The sequence below is a fragment of the Trichogramma pretiosum genome, unplaced genomic scaffold (assembly GCF_000599845.2).
Source record: "Trichogramma pretiosum strain Unisexual culture from Peru unplaced genomic scaffold, Tpre_2.0 scaffold35, whole genome shotgun sequence".
NCBI lineage: Eukaryota > Metazoa > Arthropoda > Insecta > Hymenoptera > Trichogrammatidae > Trichogramma > Trichogramma pretiosum.
Window position 1 is genome coordinate 1,461,370 of NW_019640943.1, and position 19,688 is coordinate 1,481,057.

At 43.0% G+C, this 19,688-nt stretch overlaps 1 protein-coding gene across 2 annotated transcripts; it reads left to right on the top strand.

Moving 5' to 3' along the window:
- Window positions 1–2,829: 2,829 nt before the first annotated feature.
- LOC106653565 lies at window positions 2,830–18,851 on the top strand. Of its 2 annotated transcripts, XM_014373061.2 has the most exons (9): window positions 2,830–3,939; window positions 11,704–12,364; window positions 12,970–13,254; window positions 14,414–15,553; window positions 15,655–15,782; window positions 16,533–16,709; window positions 16,800–17,043; window positions 17,128–17,254; window positions 17,652–18,851. In XM_014373061.2, exons 2-9 carry the CDS (start codon window positions 11,714–11,716, stop codon window positions 18,104–18,106), a joined length of 3,207 nt encoding a protein of 1,068 aa, XP_014228547.1. In that variant the 5' UTR covers window positions 2,830–3,939; window positions 11,704–11,713; the 3' UTR covers window positions 18,107–18,851. The 2 variants fall into 2 exon arrangements, with proteins under 2 accessions (XP_014228547.1, XP_014228550.1); XM_014373064.2 differs by lacking the exon at window positions 12,970–13,254 and having other exon boundaries at window positions 2,831–3,939.
- The last annotated feature ends 837 nt before the right edge of the window (window positions 18,852–19,688 follow it).

A 19,688-nucleotide genomic window follows, 5' to 3' on the forward strand; every position in this document is an offset into this window, starting at 1 on the left:
GTGCGCATACATCCCCCCGCCTCCGCGAGAGAGACCGGGCGATTATCATCGATTAACGCGCTATTATAAACTCTGGATGTACGCACCGTTTAGTACGGAGATAATAATTAACGCGTACGAGAATTGCGTACGCGCGAGCACGCACAATACGCCCGATGACGTCTTTTATAGATTTTAATAATTTCGATCGTATACACATGTTACCCCGCGATTCGTGCGTTAGAGAAAAATTTGTATAAATTTAGAAAAACAAAATGCAGCACACTTTTCGCGCTCGCGTAGTTATCATCTATATACGTCAGTGCGAGAAAAGCGGGTATAAAGAAACGTAAAAAATGTGGATTTTTATTAATAAATACCTCTCGCGCGCGTAAATACATGTGCGTAATACATATAACCGGTATGGTGTACCCGCCACAGCCGTCGATGTGCAGCAGCGCGCGTCAATTGCGGCGCACGTGTGCAGCGTGTACCATCTCTCTCTACTATGATTTATGTGCCGATTGAAAAATCATATCCTCGCGCGGCGGTGGTTCATATATATATATAGATAGATAGATAGATGTTACATGTATTATTTTATATCTTACGAGATATATACCTATAAGCTATGTGCAATAAAAATTTTGCCAATATAGAGAATCCGAATTTATGATCGGCGAAGAGTTAAGAGGAGAGGGAGGAGGGAAGAGATATACAACGATGGGTTTTACGCCGACGTGGGTATTAAAAAAAAAATATTGATTCTCTTGACCAATACGTGCATAATATTATGTATTTTCCAGATTTTATGGTAATACCGATCTCTCGCGCGCGACTTTATTTCATAGATACGCGAGCCATCAGTTAATAGCATTATATTGAAAAACGGATAATTACGATATGATTAATCTATTAAAGATCCGCGCGACTTAATGACCTATAAAAATATGACGATCAACGTGTTTTATATATTCATCAAATGCTGCGAAATTCATTTAGAAGACAAAAAAAAGTTCATGCTTATGGATCACCTACATCGATAACATCTGTAAATTATCTCTGTCGATGTATACGTGGTCGAGCGTTGTGGGAAAAACCGAAGAAAAAACAACAATCGGGGAATGCGATTGCAATTCATGCCCAAAATAAATTTTACACCTAGTACAATAGATCTTTATTGTGGTACCCCCGCGAGAGGTGTCGAAGATACACAATATATCAATACAGCGATCGTCTCTCGGTATCAATGGTATTATAGTTTACGTTATTGTATGTGTATGTGTATACATACGTTATTACGCACTCGAGTTCGTACATATGTATACTGGTATCGTGCGTATAATTACGCAATCCGATTGACCCGGCTGTATAGTCTTCGTCGTCGTCGTCGTTGGCGCACAGAGCGGCAGATATATAAATTGGAGCCGCTGCGCGCCGCGCCGGTAATATAGACGCGTGTAATGTCAGCGATGAGTTTGCTGTGTGCAGCTCTTCGGTACACAGTACACACACACAAACACACGACTTATATGTTGTTTAGAATCCGCAACCATTTCTCGCGATTGTTTTCGTTTTCGATCGATTGCTCGATCGATCGATCGTTCTATTTATAGGAGTCGCGGTAATTTATCATATTGGCTCGATTTTTTTCTTGTATGTGCGCGCGCGTGCGCAACGACAACAACAAAAAGAAAAAAAAGAGTAACAAAAAAAAAGAACGGCGAAAATAATTAACGATTCGCGCTCGCGCGAAGCACGTACACCATCATCACCGGTGCATCGTGGCGGGGCCATCGTTCGAGCTTCGGTGTGTGTATTATTGTAGTCGAGTTCGGCCGTGATACAATACAAACGAGGTTCATTCCTGAGTCCGCGCGAACTCACCCATATACACATTGATACGCGAATGATGTAATATTTTCGACGATTATACACACACACACACACGTACATTATACGCGCGCGCTCGTATCGATCGCAAAACGGCCGAATCATAATGTGTATAGGTTCATTGCCGCTCGCGCGCCTCGATTCGCGCAGCCGAGGCGATCTTCATACATTACGCATACGTGTATCGAGTGAACGTTTTGTGGAATTTTCAATGCTTTTTTCATTAAAAAGAAAAAAAACGTGTTTCTGCGCTCGATGCAATTTTTCGCGATCTCGATGCGTATGTATCGTCGTATCCCTCGTTGTTATTGTCGTTGTTGTCGTTGTTGTTACTATTATTTTTTTTCCTCGTCTTCGATCGGCAAGGACATGCGCGCAGCGATATCTTTACGTTCAACCGCGAGCGAGATTTCTGCATAATACGAGCCGAATAATATAATCTTGTGTGTGTTTGTGTGTGTGTGTGTGTGTGTGTGTGTGTATGTGTGCATGTGTCACGTAGTCGTGAGCCGGCTCTCTCCGTGGCGCAAAGGCAGCTCTCAGTCGTTGACCCTGTTCTCGTATTAAATGCACACATATACGCGATACCGATCGCTACGCACGGGACGAATCCGCGAGGCGGATATAATATATACGTGCATTCGAGATACGCGTAATTTTTGGGCATGTATGTATTCGAAATTTGCTCGTGTGCGTACTGCGCGGGGCCTTTACCACCTCCGTTTCTCAGTTTTTTAACTCGATGACGATGATGATGATGATTCCATAAGATCACTGCAGCATAAAAAAAAGAAGAAGAAGAAGAAGAAGAAGAAAAAGAATGTAAAAAAGAGAGAGATAACTCCGGTTAAGCTCCTAATATCCCCACTTCCAGAAACAAGACTATATACGTACACAACTAAACTCACACACACACACACTGCTGTACATATCATATGAAGAAACTCAACGTCTTCGTCTGTCGTCTCCGTCCGTCGTCGGCATCATCATCATCATCGTCGCCGTCGGAGTAAGAGGAGGAGGAGGAGGAGGAGAAGCGATACAGAGCCGTGGAGAGGCCTCACATATCGTTACCAGTCATACACTTACGCACACACACACATTCATTTCACTTGGAGTTGGCAGAGTAGGCATTATATATATTATTATATATGTTATTTTCAGTGCGATCCGCGCCTTGCTCCGAGCAACACTTCGTCGTTCGTCGTCGTTGAGCTGGAGCTGGCACGAGAGCTACGCGCGGCCGCATTAAAAAGCAGTCGTCGCGTACAGCGCGTCGCGTCGCGGAGTCGTCTCGTCTCGGCACTCGGCACTCGGCGAATCGGATCGAATCGAAGAGAGATACGGCGATACATACATAATCACGCACACACGTATACGTATGTTTTATAAGCTCGTGATATCCACACAGTTGCACAAGTGAGAATACACGATATAAAATAAAAATAATTGTGAATAGCAAAGAAGTGGAGCTGTACATCGCTTCAAAAAAGCAACATGTGTACAACGAGATGGTGACGATAAGAGCTACATGTATCGCGTGAAACGTGTCTGTGTGTTTGTATATGCGTGTGGTACACGCGACTAATCAATGTTCACTGTGCAGTGCGTATAGGCAAAGTCAATGTGCCCGTGTGTCTCTCATGATCTCTTCTCAGCAGCCTCGTAGTAGTGCAAAAGCTCGTGTATAACAATTGGTACACGACCTATAGGCGCAAATATTATCGCAGCGCACGTGCGTGTCTATAACTCATCGTCATCGTCCGATCGGTGTTGGCGGTTGCGGCGATCGGCCCATGCTGCATTGCGCCCGGTGCACGTGTTACCCACACGGACAAACGCACACACACACATACAGCAGCAACAACGATATCGAGGCACACAAGATATCGCCTGTGCATTGCGCTGTCATTGCGCCGCAGCAGCAGCAGCAGCAGCAGCCGATGTGCTTCTCTCCAAGAGCTGCAACAGCAGCAGTAGTAGTACACGATAAATCCACTGATTATACCAGTACCACTGCTCCCATTGTCGCTGTTTCGCATCGTTTCGTTGTTTTCTAAAGCACAGGTGAGGACGATCATTTATGCGCAGTATAATCATACATTGTACAGATTTTTTATTCGTACAATTACCTTTTTTTCTTATTTTTTATTTTTTATTTTCATTCGCAATCGATGTGTGTGCGAACTGTATGCATAATGATAATTATTTATCATTACGCGCGTGTGTGTGTGTATATGTGTGTGCAGGCCCGAATGCAAGTCGAAAAATCGTGAGCCGTGCGAGCGTGTCGCACACACTCGTACGGATATACATGTGTATAAAACTCGATTAACGCAAAACCCGCTCGCAGCGCGGCGAGGACCGATTATCGCGCGCGTCGTTGCGAAACAAGTGCAGTATAACGTGTGTGTATAAAAAAAAAAAAAAAAAAGAATTCATATATAAACTCGAAACGGCTCTTGTGTGTTATATATATATATAGGCGACATGCGATCATGCGCGCGGCGCGCGTCGCGGGTACATTAGATCGTAAACATCGATCACGATACACACAAGCGCAGTCGTCGTAGTCGTTGCTGCTGCTGCTGCTGCTGCTGCTGCTATACGCGAGGCCTCGAGGGGTACCCGCAGCTCGCTTGCCTGCTGATCGTTAATAAGCTGCTCCGCGTAGCGAAGCGTTATCTGCACCGCGCGCACAGCAGTTCTATTTTAATTTTGCGCATCGGTGTACATACAAAAATAATAATACGAGTTAATTATGACGAGATAGATAGAGACAAATGTGCATAGTTGCTATTTTTGAAAAGTTTTTTCTATTGAAGAAAAATAGTAAAAAAAAAAATTATAAATCTGTTGACGTTTTATCGGGCGATCGAACTGAATAAATGCAGATTTTTTGAAGTGAAACTTCTGTTTCAGATGGTTATATGCAGAGGGGGATGCGTAAATATTTTTTTGAATGCTCTTTTGAAGTTCGGTTTTTAATAATATATGGGATGTATGATTTCTTTCATATGTGAGGCCGGATTTTAGTACGTGCATATGACACATTATACGAGCGAGTCGCGAGAAACACGATTGTGACAATATTTGTGCTCTTTACTGCCTTCTCTCTGTCTTCTCTCAATGTCCCTCGGCATCTTTTTTTTTTACTTCGTTTTTTCTCTCAACTGCAACTGATAAAAAGTTGTATACACAAAACTTTCAGATATATAATATAGACAGAAATTGCAAGGCATTGACAAGTGCAGACGTCCTCCTTCCCTCTCTCTTCGCTGGCATTATATTATTACATGCTAGATTACATTGTATGTGTATGCAGAGCTGCTGCTGCTTCGGTCTCGCGACGCGAGAGCAATTAATTTTGCGCAGAAGTCGTACTGTATCGACAGGTTTCGCTCGCGCGCGCATATTTTTATATTGTGTGTGCATATACACACATATGTGCGAATTCTCACTCTGCTGGAGAGAAGCAGAAGAAGAAGAAGAAGGAGAAGAAGAAGAAGAAGAAGTAAAATGAAAAAAAAAGAAACAAAATACAGTCGTTTCGAGATCAAGGCTCTTTTCACGCGCAAAAGACGCGAGTGCATATTTTCGAGTCTCGACGACGACGCGCGCGAATATAATGATGATTTTGACCGCTACGGTGCAGCTTTTTTGTCCAGTCGCGCAACGCGACGCGTTAGAGAGAGAGAGAGAGAGAGAGGTTATTATAGATCGTGAATTTCGAAAAAATTTTTCTTAAAAACTGTCCATTTGAATATGAGTAGTTTGGAATTTGATTGAAATCTCGTGCTATATAGCCCCAGTTGAAACCAGTTCTGTTCTCACTCCCCTCTCTCTCTCTCAATATTTTTATCACAACGACACGAACGTCAAACGCATGCACACGCAAAAAAAGTGCTCGGGTGAGATAATCCTTTTTTTGCACTCGTTAGTTTTCGTAATGCATGCGCACTGCTCCGTTGCTCGCTCGTTGCAAGCGAGAAGTTATACTTTGTACTCGCGAAGCAAAAAAAAAAAAAAAATTTCGATAAAAGCGTGACCGCGCGCAGCTCGTCTTCGGCTCGATCGGCGATTCATAATTAAGCGCGCGCGCGCTGTAAATCCGCCGTCAAAATTCAATATTAATACGCGTATACAACCTAGGCAGTGCGTATGCTAATGTCGAGGTATACATATACGAAATAAAAAAAAAACGCGTATGATGAATAACGAGCCATGAGATATCTGACCTGAAAAAAAAGAAGATTACGCAATCGAGAAAATTGTATATATTCGAGACCTTGAAAAAGTGAGAGAGAGAGAGAACGAAGCGACTTTTAAGAAATATCATTTTTTATAATAATGAAAATGAAAACAAAAAGTTCGAAATGAAAAAAAAAAAGAATTAAAACCGTGAGGCTTATCTTTTGGACGAAGAGAAACATTAGTTTTTTGACTGGTGCAAATACACTGCAGCCGGTTCTAAAAATATCCTCCGTGCGCGGCGGTGCCGGTGCGGTACAGATACACGAGTATATTAAGATTGAAAACTGGCAAATTTTAAAAATCAATAGAGCCCAACTTAGAATATTACTTCGGAGTGCTCAAATAGACGGTATTACAGGCGCGCGAGCGTATTTTTATAATAAATTTTCAAGGCACACGAGAAAGAGAATATGTAATAAAAAAAAATCATAATGATGTTCGGACGTGACCTCGGACAGGATATTTTTGACTCACGATCTCTCTTTCTCTCTTTTTTTCACAATATTTTTCAATGAAAAAATTGAATAAATAAACAAAAGCTCCGAGCTTATTAAAGCTGTTAAAACTCTCTCTCTCTCTCTTTCTCCCTTCGGTATAGCATAATATAATTCTATCGCTCGACTAGCAGCCCGACGTAGTACGCCGCTGGATTTTTCAGCAATATTATACGAAAGTTGCAGCTCTCGGCGAGCGAAATTTTCCCAAACAATTAGCGAACTTTCTCTATTTCTCTCTCTCTATCCCACCTCGTTTTCGTGGCGGGAGTTTAAATTTAACCCAAGAAGACTCCTGATATAATATTCTAGTTATTTAGTCGTCTCTCACTCACTCACTCACTCACTCACTCAGTCTCTCTCGTTCTCGTATGTGGCGGCGGCCGCCGCGCCGAGAGCGACAAGCGCACGTCGTATAAGTAGCGGCGTTGAAGAATCTCTTAAAGATGCCCGAGTTGTGTAGCGATACACGTGCAGCAGCGCGCATTCGAGCGGTTAAGACGGCGGCGGCGGTAGACCCCCCGAGAAAAGACCATTAAGTAGGGGAGAGAGAGAGAGAGAACGAAAACGAGATGGACAAGATGAAAACTCGGAGAAGATCAGGCATTAGAGTGAAAGAAAGCAACGCGGGGAAAGTTGGGAGGGGGCCGAGTCAGCGGCTCGCAATTAATCGAGCGTGCTTAAAACCTCGGGAGCTTTATTTTCACGTTATACGATCGTCGCGGGGTTTCTCGTAACGCGGTCGATTCTTATTTTCTTATTTTATTTTCGAATTGCAAACTCGATAAAGATTTCCCTTTCGATTACTGGAGAAACGTTGGTGATTCCTTACATCATACTCTTTTCAACTTTTACAATTGACACGCGAGCCTGATGATATTTGAAAAATGTAAACTGGTAAAACTAGATCAAAAATCCCAAGTGCTCTGATTTTATTGCGATCGATCGAAAAAATTTCTCAAACGGGCTGCTGTTTCTCAAATGCAGCGTTCGATATAATATTTACGTGCGCATAGAGTTTCCGTAAATAGCGCATATTGTCGACGCAGCAGGCACAAACACACTCGTCGCGCGACCCCGAGCTTGGCAATGGAATTACGAAAAGAAAGACAACAATTTTTTGTTCGTAATGTTTTCATACGTATTTTCAAGCGCAAGATAAAACTTATGATATTTGACGGGGATTCGCCCGTGTACGAAAGTAGACACGTACGCACGAAATAAATGCATATCACACGGGCATTTATAAACTTCAACACAGTCGCGCGCGTCGCTTAGCATATATAGCGAGGCGAGAAAGAGATCGGAAACGAGTCTAACCGGTTCGCAATTATTATATTACGTTCGTTCGGACATATGTGCCGGTGGTGGTGGTGGTTGAAGCTCGACATTCGAATGTAATGATGCGCGCGCGCGCGCGCGTGTGTGCAATGCCGCGCACATGGTCATCATCGTCCGCGAGATGCGACCGATGATGTCTCACTTTCGAAACGACGCGAGGGTTCGCGCTACTATCTGTGTACTATTGCAAAACGCACTGAGAGAAAGAGAGAGAGAGAGAAAAAAATGAATTAAAAAATTAAGAACGATATTATATGCACGCAGGCAACAGAAACAAAAAATCATTAATTCCGTTTTATTGGACGTGTTTTTACGCGCGCGCGCGCGCGCTTTCGTATTCATACCTGATCTGATAAGGGTCACCTTCATGCCCAAGTTGACAACAACGTTGTGCAGTTTGTATGTGTGTGTGTACGCGTGTGTACGTGCATTTCTCGCTTATACTCGAAAAAGTTCTCGGAACTTAATTTCAGAAATTCGGAGAAAAACTCGTGCTCGCGCGCTTGAGCCGCGATTCGTGTTTATTTTTTCGTTCAGGTTCAAAGTACGACACGACAGAGAGAGCGAGCGAGAGGCAAGACTTTTTTTTTATCATTGTAAAAATTTGATAACTTACAATTGCGAAACGCATATATTTATACTCTCGCTCTCTCTCTCTCTGTCTCTGCAAAATTTTGTTATAATTCCACTTCATTTTGTAACTCGAACTTATCGAAATCGCGGTACGGGCCGCGCTTTATCTAAGACAAAAAAAAAAAGAATAACGAAACGTCGCGATTATATCGAAAGTAAGGATTTTTTTCTTATTTCAGTCGTTACAGTTACAACGTATCGTTCTCGATTGCATTATGCCATNTTTTTTTTTTTTTTTTTTTTTTTTTTTAATAAATCATCCGTCCCCTGGACTAGACCGACAATTGTGCAAACACGCGATCAGCTTCTATGCCATTATACATGCCGATAAAACGTTTTAATTTTAAACGGGGCATATAATGCACACACACATACAAGCGTAAGCGAAATAATAATTGCTTAGTTTGCCGTGCCCGCGCGCGATAAATAAATAGCGATTAAACACTTGTCAAATATATCATTGTTTATGAGAGCTGATAATGAAGCGCACGTAAAATTTTGCGTGTGTCTGTGTACGTTGGACTTATCGAAAAGTTCATTATTTTGCATTTTAAAGTAACCCCCCTACTCGACTCTCTCTCTCTCTCTCTCTCTCTCTTGGTTTTAAACTGGCGCGGCAATTGATTCGCCTCACGCGCCGCGCGAAAGAACAATGAGCCGTCTCGAGCCTAGATTTTCACGCGCGCCCGTGATCGTCGCGTTTGTTATTCATACGATGTTGTTTTATTTGCGAGGAGAGAAGGAGGCAACAGAGAGGATTAAGAGAGATCAAATGAAATATAACATAGATAGGTCGAGGGTAAACGGTACGTACGTATATACGCGCAGACGATCTCGAGACGTTGATTTATTATTGCGCGCGTCCGTAAAAATAGATCTTTATTGTGTCAGGTAAACTTCGATGTAAACTAGATCTAGAAGTGAATTTTTCCCTATTAGCCTCTGACGACTTTGTGTGAGTTAGGAAAATTAGCTCGTCGTTATTCTACGTACAGAGAAAAACCCAATTTCGATCGCGGCGCGCAGAATTACAGATATTTAGATGCACGCGACGTCGATGATCCGCGCGCGATCTCTATCTGACTTAACGTTTCGGAATTTCCAATCGACATATAATTAACACACATACATAGTTTCTTATCGAGGCACAGAGGCAGATATTAAATCTCGGTCCCCGCGAGATCGTATAATACATGTTTTTTGAATATTTTATAATCGAGCTATGCGCGCAGAAATCAGAGAATTTTAAGAGTCACGTATGGCGGCGCTGCAGCGCACTCACACATACACAAACGATATTAAACAGGTTTTTTGACGAGCCAGTCTAGATGAAGCGAGAATTACACAAAAAAAAAGAATGAAAAAAAATATACACGAGGCGCACGCATGTACGTACAAGATCGTTGAAGAGAGAGAGAGAGAGAGACCTGACAATCATTCATCAATTGGCACGAGAGATATCTCTGTCTCTCGCTCTGGCGCTGCGGCGCGGAAATATATATACAATTTATATTTCTCACAACTATGTCGATCGTCGCGTCCAGCACGGCCGGCACGTGACTTTGGAATTCCGTAATTTTGCGCGAGCTCGTCGCTCGTATATAGAAAAATTATAATAACGTAATAATCGAACGTGTTCATAAATCGCCTATAATAATGTAGAACGAAATCGTGGGCAATAATACAGAAAAAAAAAGAAAAAAAAATCGATAGCGCACGAGGTAGTTTTTTGCGCTAGAAAACGTACGTAGTTTTTCTCTTTTTTTTTTTTTTCGCTAATTAACTCCGCGCGCAGTGCTCGGTTGTGCAAATGTTGTGTGCCGCGCGCGCGACTTCAATGCAAGAGAGGTGCATAATATGCATTTTTCTTCAATTTTTTTTCGCGTGCGCTGCGGGTATATAGCATAAAATTAAAGTATTGTATACTATACGCGCGAAACATTGTGTGCCGCGCCGTGTGTGAGAAAACGTGTGATCGTAACGCGACAATTTTTGAATTGACGTCAAAAGTATAGTCGACTACACCGCGGTGTGTCTTTGAGCTCGCGTGTTATGTCCTCGACTGTATGCACCTTACTAAAATATGTAATAATTTAATGATATTTACGTTAATAAGCAAGTTCGATAACGCATTATTTATGTGTTTGTTTCGATATAATACAAATTTGCGTACGTGCGTGTATATCGGCATGACGTATTATAATGTGTGGTAGTGGTGATGGAAACTCGCGGAAAACGTAAATAATTCAAAAGTTGGCGCGCGCACGTGACTCGAGTAATGTGGGTCTAATGGCAATTAATTTTTTTTTCCACATCATCATCGTCGTCGTGATCATTGGCGTCATTATCATTTATATCGTGTCAACGAGGGCGGCAAACGTGAAGTTTTTTTTTTATTTTTTAATTTTTGCTTCGAGTCAAACTACACTCATACCGAGATATATGCGCGAAGTTAAGTACTCACGCACAGACGAGCTGAGTCTCGACTCAATATTTACACACGCCGACGAAAAGACACGTGATCCGTACGCTCTGCGCAGGCGCGCGCGGGGGCCTTTATCTTTGTCATTGAACAATTAAAATAATAAATAAACAAAAAAAAACACATCGATCGGTGCTTGTACTCGGGTGAGCCTGCTGTACACATGACATAAGTTGAGGCGGGGGTTCGAGTATATCTAAAAATTTTCTTTGTGATTTCTTTCTTTTTTTTTTATTTGACTTTGGGAAATTTTTGAATCATCAATTCAACGGCTCGGCTCGGCTCGGCTCGGCTCAGCTGTAATTTGTTGACTTGGCACGCATTAAATCATACCTTTTTAATTGTCAATGCTGTTTTAACGATACGATGATGATGATGATGATTGCCTCGCATGGTCTGCTGCGGCGCGCAGCGGAGCGTAATCGATGCATTTTTCATTCCTTCCATATCCGCGTAATTGCGCGCGCGCGCGGTTAATTATTTTTTGTCTGTGCCTCTCGTCTGAAATAAACTATATATTATATATCAATCAGCGATGATTAACAATAGATTAAATTAGTAATTTTCATCTGTGTAATCGGTTGGCCATATTATTATTCCATCATCGACGATGAACCAATTTTGCAGCTCCGGTGAGATGGCCAGTTTATCGATACTCTATGCAGTTTATTTATCGAAAAACAACATGGAACCGACCCAAGCGCTATTGGATCTCGACTCGACCAGCTACAAGATGTCCGCGATACTGGGCGACTCTACCCTGGTCACCGAGGCGCAGGTCGACGAGCTGATCAAGGGCTTCCAGGGTATTCTCAATTATAACGAAAGCAGCGACGACGACGACGACGATGAAGACGAGCAGGAGGAGAAGAAGAAGGTCGCGACGACGTCAACAGTGGAACAGCCTCTGAGGTTGGACATAGATTTTTCGCGCGTCTGCAGGAGAAAACAACCCGCGTCGAAGAAGAAAGACGACGACGAGGACGAGTCGCGTTACATCAAGAAAGGACCGATCAGGCCGAAAACGCAGCAGCACAATCATCATCAGGCGCGCGAGAAACCCTATCACGATCAAGCGACGAGCCACAACAACAATTGTCAGCAGCAGCAACAGCAAGTTCTGGATACGTCGGACGACACGTCGTCCTCCGACTTCGATTTCGGCGCCCAGGCCATAATGACGGATCCCACCTGCAGACAGCAGATACACGACTGCCTCGACAAGCTCACGGAGCTGAATCAGGACGCGGCCTCCGCCGCTCCGTGGCTCAGTCCGGTGGACTTCTCGGTGAGTTGTTCTCTCTTTTTTTTCTTATATACGCGGCGAACACATTATACACACATACACACACATACATTTTTTAACGAAATTTTCGATGCGAATTCGGTTGAGAGATATGACGATTTTTTGCGTCGATTTAAAGCTTTTGTAATTGAGTATAATATAATTGAAGAATCTGTTTGATGCAACTCCCAGAACACGAGCGCCCAGTCGGCGCTGTATTTGGTATTTGTTCTCTGATCGATGATTTATATTTACTTTTTACGTAACGATTTATTGTTATTTACGATCGTTAATGGTAAAAAAGCAACACTCAATCGAAATCTTTTTGCGCAATCATGACAACATATTTCTGCTGCGCTCCATTGATGATATTCGAATGCAACAGCTTTGTATATTTATTTTTTCCCTTTTTTTTTGTTCAACGACAAGTTCACACGTAGGCGCGTTTATTAATCTATTTGAAAAACAAACGTTGACCGCTCAACCGTATCAATTTTTACGGCTCAATTGATCGGTCAACGTTTGGCCAAAAAATGAAAAGCAAAAAAAAGAATCTGTGCTAATTACAAAATCCGTGTGTGTTGTGCTATTGTAAAATATGTTGGCAGTCACCATCGCACTGGCATTTGTTTATGGAAATGCTGTCCGAGGGTTTGTTGCAAAAAAGCATTGTTGACGCGCGTGGCCACCACCACGACTTACCGCCCCTGCATCACCGGCAAAAAGAACTTGACTGGATAGATAAACGGACGAACTCGAACTCCTCCTTCTTCTCCTCCGTCGTCGACACGTTGAAACCGTCGTTGAGATCGGAATTTTACGAGTCGAGTGGCAACTTATCGCCGATAAGCGACGAGGATTTATTTGGTGACGACGCGTCGGACACATTCGAGGTAAGTTTCAGCTCTCTCTGAATGATGATGGACAGAAAAAAAATGTACCCGCGATTGCTGTATACACTTTTCGTTTCCGTTTTTACCTATACCTCATTCGTGCAATAGCGTCGCATTTTCGTTTGAGTGTTGATTATGATATAGTCATCTCCAAAAAAGTAACACACGAGCACATCTATTTCGAAATCAGGTTGCATCAAATAGAACAAAATCCCTTCGACGTTATTAAAAAAAAATCGGAATCGAAGAGCGATCATATACACACGACAAAAGAATGTTCTGACAATTAAAAGAAGATACTCTTCGAGTTAATTTCATGTGCATAATTAACGAATTCCGAGAGATCTCTTAAAAAATTAATTAACGGTATATACTCTTGCATGCAGATGCCTCCTCCGCGCGTTCAGAGAATTGATAAAATAAAGCGATTCGTGAGAAAGATAATAAGAATTCAGTTTTTACGAAAAAATCCACTCGTCGTGCCGAAAAAGTTCCGTAAGTAAGAAAAATTTCTCTCTCTTAATCGTTGTTGAAATATGTATTACTGCATCGTAAGAGATTAACAATGGGGGAGTACATCGACTATAGTATATATAAACACAAACACGTGTGCGAGAAAGAAAAGAATTAGCCACGAGTCATTGTCTGCCGTGACTCAATCGCTGGCAAAAATTGTACAAATTCGATGAAATCCACGCTAAAAAATGTATGTCATCGATTATAACCGGCCGGCGCGATAAACAAAACTACGCGGCGCGACGGAATGATTTCTGCGAGTCTAGGGGAATAATACGTACTCTGTGCCGATGAAAATAAAAATATATACAAAAGTGACATTAGTCGAGCGCGTGAAACTCTTTCGATATTATTATGAATGGCAGATAAGATTAGTCGAAATTTTCGTACGTTGAGACAATTCTCAACCCACTCGTATCTGAAGAGTATAATATAACGGACCAAATGTGACAGCTATTATTATTGTATACATTATTGTCAAGCGCAGCGCACTGTTATACATATCGATGATGCGATGGAACATCGTGAGTAAATAAATCAAATCATAGAAATCACATATAAAGAAACGCGTCACACTTTTCTCCCCCCGCGCAAATCTTCGCATTCACGATCATGTATATATATCTGACGCCTCTTTTCGCAGGCTTCGCTGGGCGATTTTCGCCAGCCCACCACCCCGTCGTCGATATCGTCCTCGGGACAGTCCTGCAACGGCGCCGACAACAACAATCCCAGTCCGCTGGCGTATCAGCGCTCGATCGAGCCCCACCTCGAGGACGACCTGTGCAGCAGCGCCGCGATGGGTCCCCGTTTCATCGACACCACCACGGCCACTACCACCAACACTAATACCGCGTCGTTCAATTACGTGAATTACGACCTCGTCGAGGAGGTGATACGACACGATCTGGAGCCGAGGAGCATCAGCGGCAGCAACAAGAATACGTTGTCCAGCGCCAAGAGCTCGATCCTCGACTCTTTTCTGAACCAAGACAATTACGCACCGCCGTATCCGAATCACGTGGCTCCCAGTCCGACGACGACGACCACGACGACAACGAATTACGTCTCGCCCGACAGCTATCCCAGGTATCAGAATTGCGCGATGACGACTACGTCGCCCGAGCAGCAGCAGCAGGCCAACGACGTCGCCGGTAGTACTTTGCTCGCTGCCACTTATCACAGTCCGAATCACGGAAATCATTCGCCACCCGTGTCGATATTGTCGCCTGCGTCCGACAGCGCTTACTACAACAACAACAATAACGCGAATGGCTACTGCAGCGGTAGCAGCAATTTGCACTTGTCGCCGAGCAACTGCTCGTCGCCGGGCTCGAATCCGGGCGGAGTCGTCTCGCCCAATTCCCGATCGACGTCGCTCGGCGATCATCACTACCAGTGGCACTCGACGCCCCAGTTGTCCGGTGCTTACTCCTACGCCAAGATGACCTTCTCGCCGGATCCGCAGCTCGACGGCAGATACTTGCCGATGCAGCAGCAGCAACCACAGCAGCCTCAACAGCAGCAGCAGCAGAGCCAGAATTTCTCGCCAAACTCGTGCTCGAACGGGACGAGCTACTCGGTGCCGAGTCTGACGGGCACCCTGTCGCCCCGCCAGGATCCGACCGATCTGTATTACGAGACGTCGACCAAGACGTCGAATGGCAATAGTAGCGGTGTCAATCCGCACGAGCGAGAGACGTTCATCGCGTCGCCGTTAGATGAGCTAGTGCAAGCCGTGAGGCACACCCTGCCCACGCTGGATCGACAAGCTCAGGAATTGGTATAAGAGCTATTAATCAGTTGATTACGAGTGATAACGAACGATGAAACTTTATTTTTTAAGTAATTTTTTTTTTATTTGGATTGTTGTCGTTAATTTAGAACAAGCGATGTTTGAGCATTAGATCCGATGACTTGTCATCTAAAGCGGCGAACTCATCGATTGGTCCTTCGTTCGACAACTTCCCGATTCCCACGACCGTGACGGAATACACGAGCCGCTACAAAAGGTAATTTGGCCTGCGGCCGCTTGTGATTGTCTTTTCTCAATGTTAATTTTGTTGATGTTTATCTTTTTTTTTTTTACTTCGCTTCGGAAGCTATTGACTTGGTAAAAAATGCTCAATGTTAATGATGATCGACTAATGACCAAAAAATGATCGTTTGAAATGTTTTTATGATACATTGCCATTGACGGCCGATTTTTTGACGATTTGCCTTACTGCAATTGTGACCGCCTGTTTCAAAAAATTTTGAACCTGCACCGCCAGATGGCGTATACCTTTAAATCAGAGTATCTGCAAGTGGTAAAGTCAAAATGATTGTATAAGTCAAAACTATTATATGTTAATTACAACTACAATGAATTCGTTGTCATAGAGCTTGCTATAGTTTCGAGCATTTCTACCAGAGTTTTAGTTGAAAAATTATTAAAAAAATAATATCGATATATTGTTTGTTAATTGTTGCGTAAGAGCTAGTCGCGATAAGAGCGTGGGGCAAAATTACAGTGATAGACACTTCTATGAAAGTGTCGAGGCGATTATATAGTGGGCATATCTTATCGTCTTTAACATGTCGGCGTAAAAATGCGACTAGTTCAATGAAATGGCATCGAGCTATTCGTACAATGCGTATATGGCTCGAAGTAAATATTTATATATATATTGGCTGAAAGTCGCGCGATCCATCGAGATGCACAATTTTTTTTTTCGTTCATCTTTGTTTATCTTCAACGATCCGTTTGTTTTATGCCACAGCGCGCAAAAGGACGAGCTGCACTTCGCCAATCCTTGGTCGATGCTGGACTCGCGCGAGATCAACATGTGCCCGAGGCTCAAGGAGCTCATCGATCCGCAGTCGCTCGCCGCCAGTATGCTGCAGGTGCAGAGAAAATCCGTGGACGAGCTCGTCACGCCCGACAAAGACGGTGACACGTGAGTTTCATCCGCGTTAAAAAATGTGTCAATCGTGTCGTCGAAAAGCTGACTAATAATCATTTTTTGCTGTTGTTGTCGTTTCGACAGTCTGCTGCTCCGCTTCATGGGCAACTCGATCGAGCTGCGTCGCAAGCTCGCCTACGTGCCGCCGCTGATCAAGCGCATCTGCGCGATGAGCGCCGATCATCTCACGGTGGAGAACAAGCGCGGCGAGGACGCCCTGTTTCTGGCCTGCGTGCGCAGCCCCCATCTGGCCTTTCTCGCCCGCTACCTGGCCACTCTGTTCGCCCGCAAGAATCCGCTGATCGGCAGGAAGTTTTATCGAATAACCGTGAGTCGTAATTTTTTTCTCTTTTAATTTTCATTTTTACACGAAATTCAAGTGTATAATCGAAAATCTTGGTTTTTCGCGCAGAGATGTTCGTTGCTGCACACTCTTGCGGCTCTGGGTGACAGTCACATCGACGTGATGGCCAAGCTGCTCGAGGCGAGGGACGAGAACGGCTGCCAAATTTTCCACTGCAACATCCTCGACGACAATGGTAAGAAAAAGTCAGAATCGATAAGCTTCCCCTTATGACCAAAATCCTCTCTTTTTTCGGTTGTTAAAATTTTTGACTTAAAATTTGTGCACAAAAAAGCACAAAAGTATGTTAAAGAATTGATAAAAATTTTATAAAAGTTATATCTTTTTTTAGATGTTTCATTTGATTAGAAATTACAGCTGTTTTTGAATAAAAAAATTCATAGTTAGTTATGTCTCGACAAGTAACACAATATAAACTTTATAAACTTTTATGTAGTTCAATTTTCATATGTATTCAAAATTCGACCTTTCGTTTAAAAATTTATTTAAAGTTTATAATTATAGTTACGCACAAATTCGATTTCCGCCGGTGATTAAAATGCAAAAATAATAACGTTAAATTTCTAATCCAGGCAAGACACCGCTGCACATCGCGACGGAGTACCACGAGCGCTTCGGTCCGCGACACAGCTGTGCCAAGACGATACGCCTGCTGCTGGGCTACGGCTGCGCCCCGCACCAGCTCGACGCCAACAAGGAGTCGGCCCTCCACCGAGCGGTGCGCAACACCTGCGACCCGGACATCTGCGAGCTTCTGCTGAAGTCCGCCGCCGCGGCGTCCTCGGCGTCCTCCGTGTCGAGAACGATGCTCCGTCAGGCGGACGTGCGCGGCAACACGGTGCTGCACTACGTCGCGGCGGCCCAGAATCCCCGCGTGCAGGACGTCAGCCGACAGGAGAAGGTCTGCAGGCTGCTGGTCGAGGCCGGGGCGCGCTTCGACTGCAAGAATCTTCGGGGCGAGACGCCGTACGATCTGATACTCGCGGAGCGCAGGGACGCGCTGTTCAGGATCTCGCAGAAGGAGTGATTGGATTTTATTGATTTTTTTTTGTACATTTTTTCGTTGTTGTTGTCGTTGTCGATGTTGTTGTGTAAATAATAAGCTTTTCTCTTTTTTTTTTTTATGATAAACGATAGAGCTTTAAGAGAAGTGTGATTTTTGTAAATCTTAAGAAGTTATATAGGCATGTATAATTGTGTAACGATGAAAAAAAAATGAGCGAGAGCGAGTGGTACCTGCCCGAGAGAAATAATTTTTTTGTTTAATGTATTTCTTATCCGGATTCGACGAATGTATAGTTATGAGTTATCGTGAACTCGGAAGATTTTTCGTAACGTTGTGATAATTAATTGCTACAATTCCTACCCAACGAATGTTATATATTATCGTCTTTTTTCCCCCCTGATACATCGTAAGTGTAAATATAAATAAAATAATTCATGATACTTGGTAAGTCACATTGTCATTAACATTGTATGTATTAGATGAGTGGACTATATTATTGTATATGTCGTGAGATCGATCGGAAAAAAAATTTAGCTTGCGTTATAGTTTAAGTAGAAACGTTTGTATCCGCGAAAGATTCGTATACATACGAATCGACAGTTTTGTTCATACCGACGAATGATTTCGATCGACGTTAACCCGAAATACGCCAAGTGTATCGCGAGAAATGACAATGATAGATGAAAAAAAAAATAATAAAGAAAGAAGAAAATTTACCCCGGACGTCATGTGTCTGTGAGTCGAGCGGAAAAATAAAAAGAGCTTACCAACGAAATCCACGTTTTATGCACCCTTTTATTTTTATACCGTTGAAAAAAAGAACCGAATCGATTTTGAGCGACACATCGCGCTTACGGATCCGACGGCGACGTCGACGATGAGTCGCGGATGAAGCATCGTCGTCGTGTGTGTGTATACAGAGATTTACGTATACGTGTATTGTAGCGCAAAACCGCAACTGCCGGGGCGGCTTCTGTTGCACAACTTTCTACCTCTATATTCCCTCTCTCGGCTCTCTTTCTCTCTGTGTGTCGATCGATGATGCGGAATTAGATGTGCTCTGAAAAACGAGGGGTATAGGTCAGCGAAAGCTCACATGATGCTGCCAACGATCGCTTGAGTCCTTTTCTCTCTCTCTCTCTTTTTCTTTCTCTGCTTTTGTTTTATTTATTTATTTTTTTTTATATTTGTAAAAACTCTTGTTTTTTTATGAAATGGACGGATACTCGTCAAAGTTTTCAATTTACGCTCGCCCTTGCCAATCGTATTTGTATATGTACACGTGGATATATGTGGCCAAATCCAGTGATATTTCAATATATTTTATGGATTCCCGCATGAGTCGTAAACAAATCATTTTACGTTTGAATTACGCCTTTTTTTGATCGAGTCAACATTTATAAATTATGTATGAAATTCACGCAAATTACCATTTAAAATGTCATTAAGTAAACGTTAAGCAGCTCATGTCATTTCAAAACTCGGCTTTACCTTATATAAAATCATATTTATTTTAACACTTGCAGGTTCGCTGATGAAGTTACTCGCCATCTGGTGGTGAAGACTCGAATTGCTATGTTGCTGGTTAAAAACTAGTCTAATT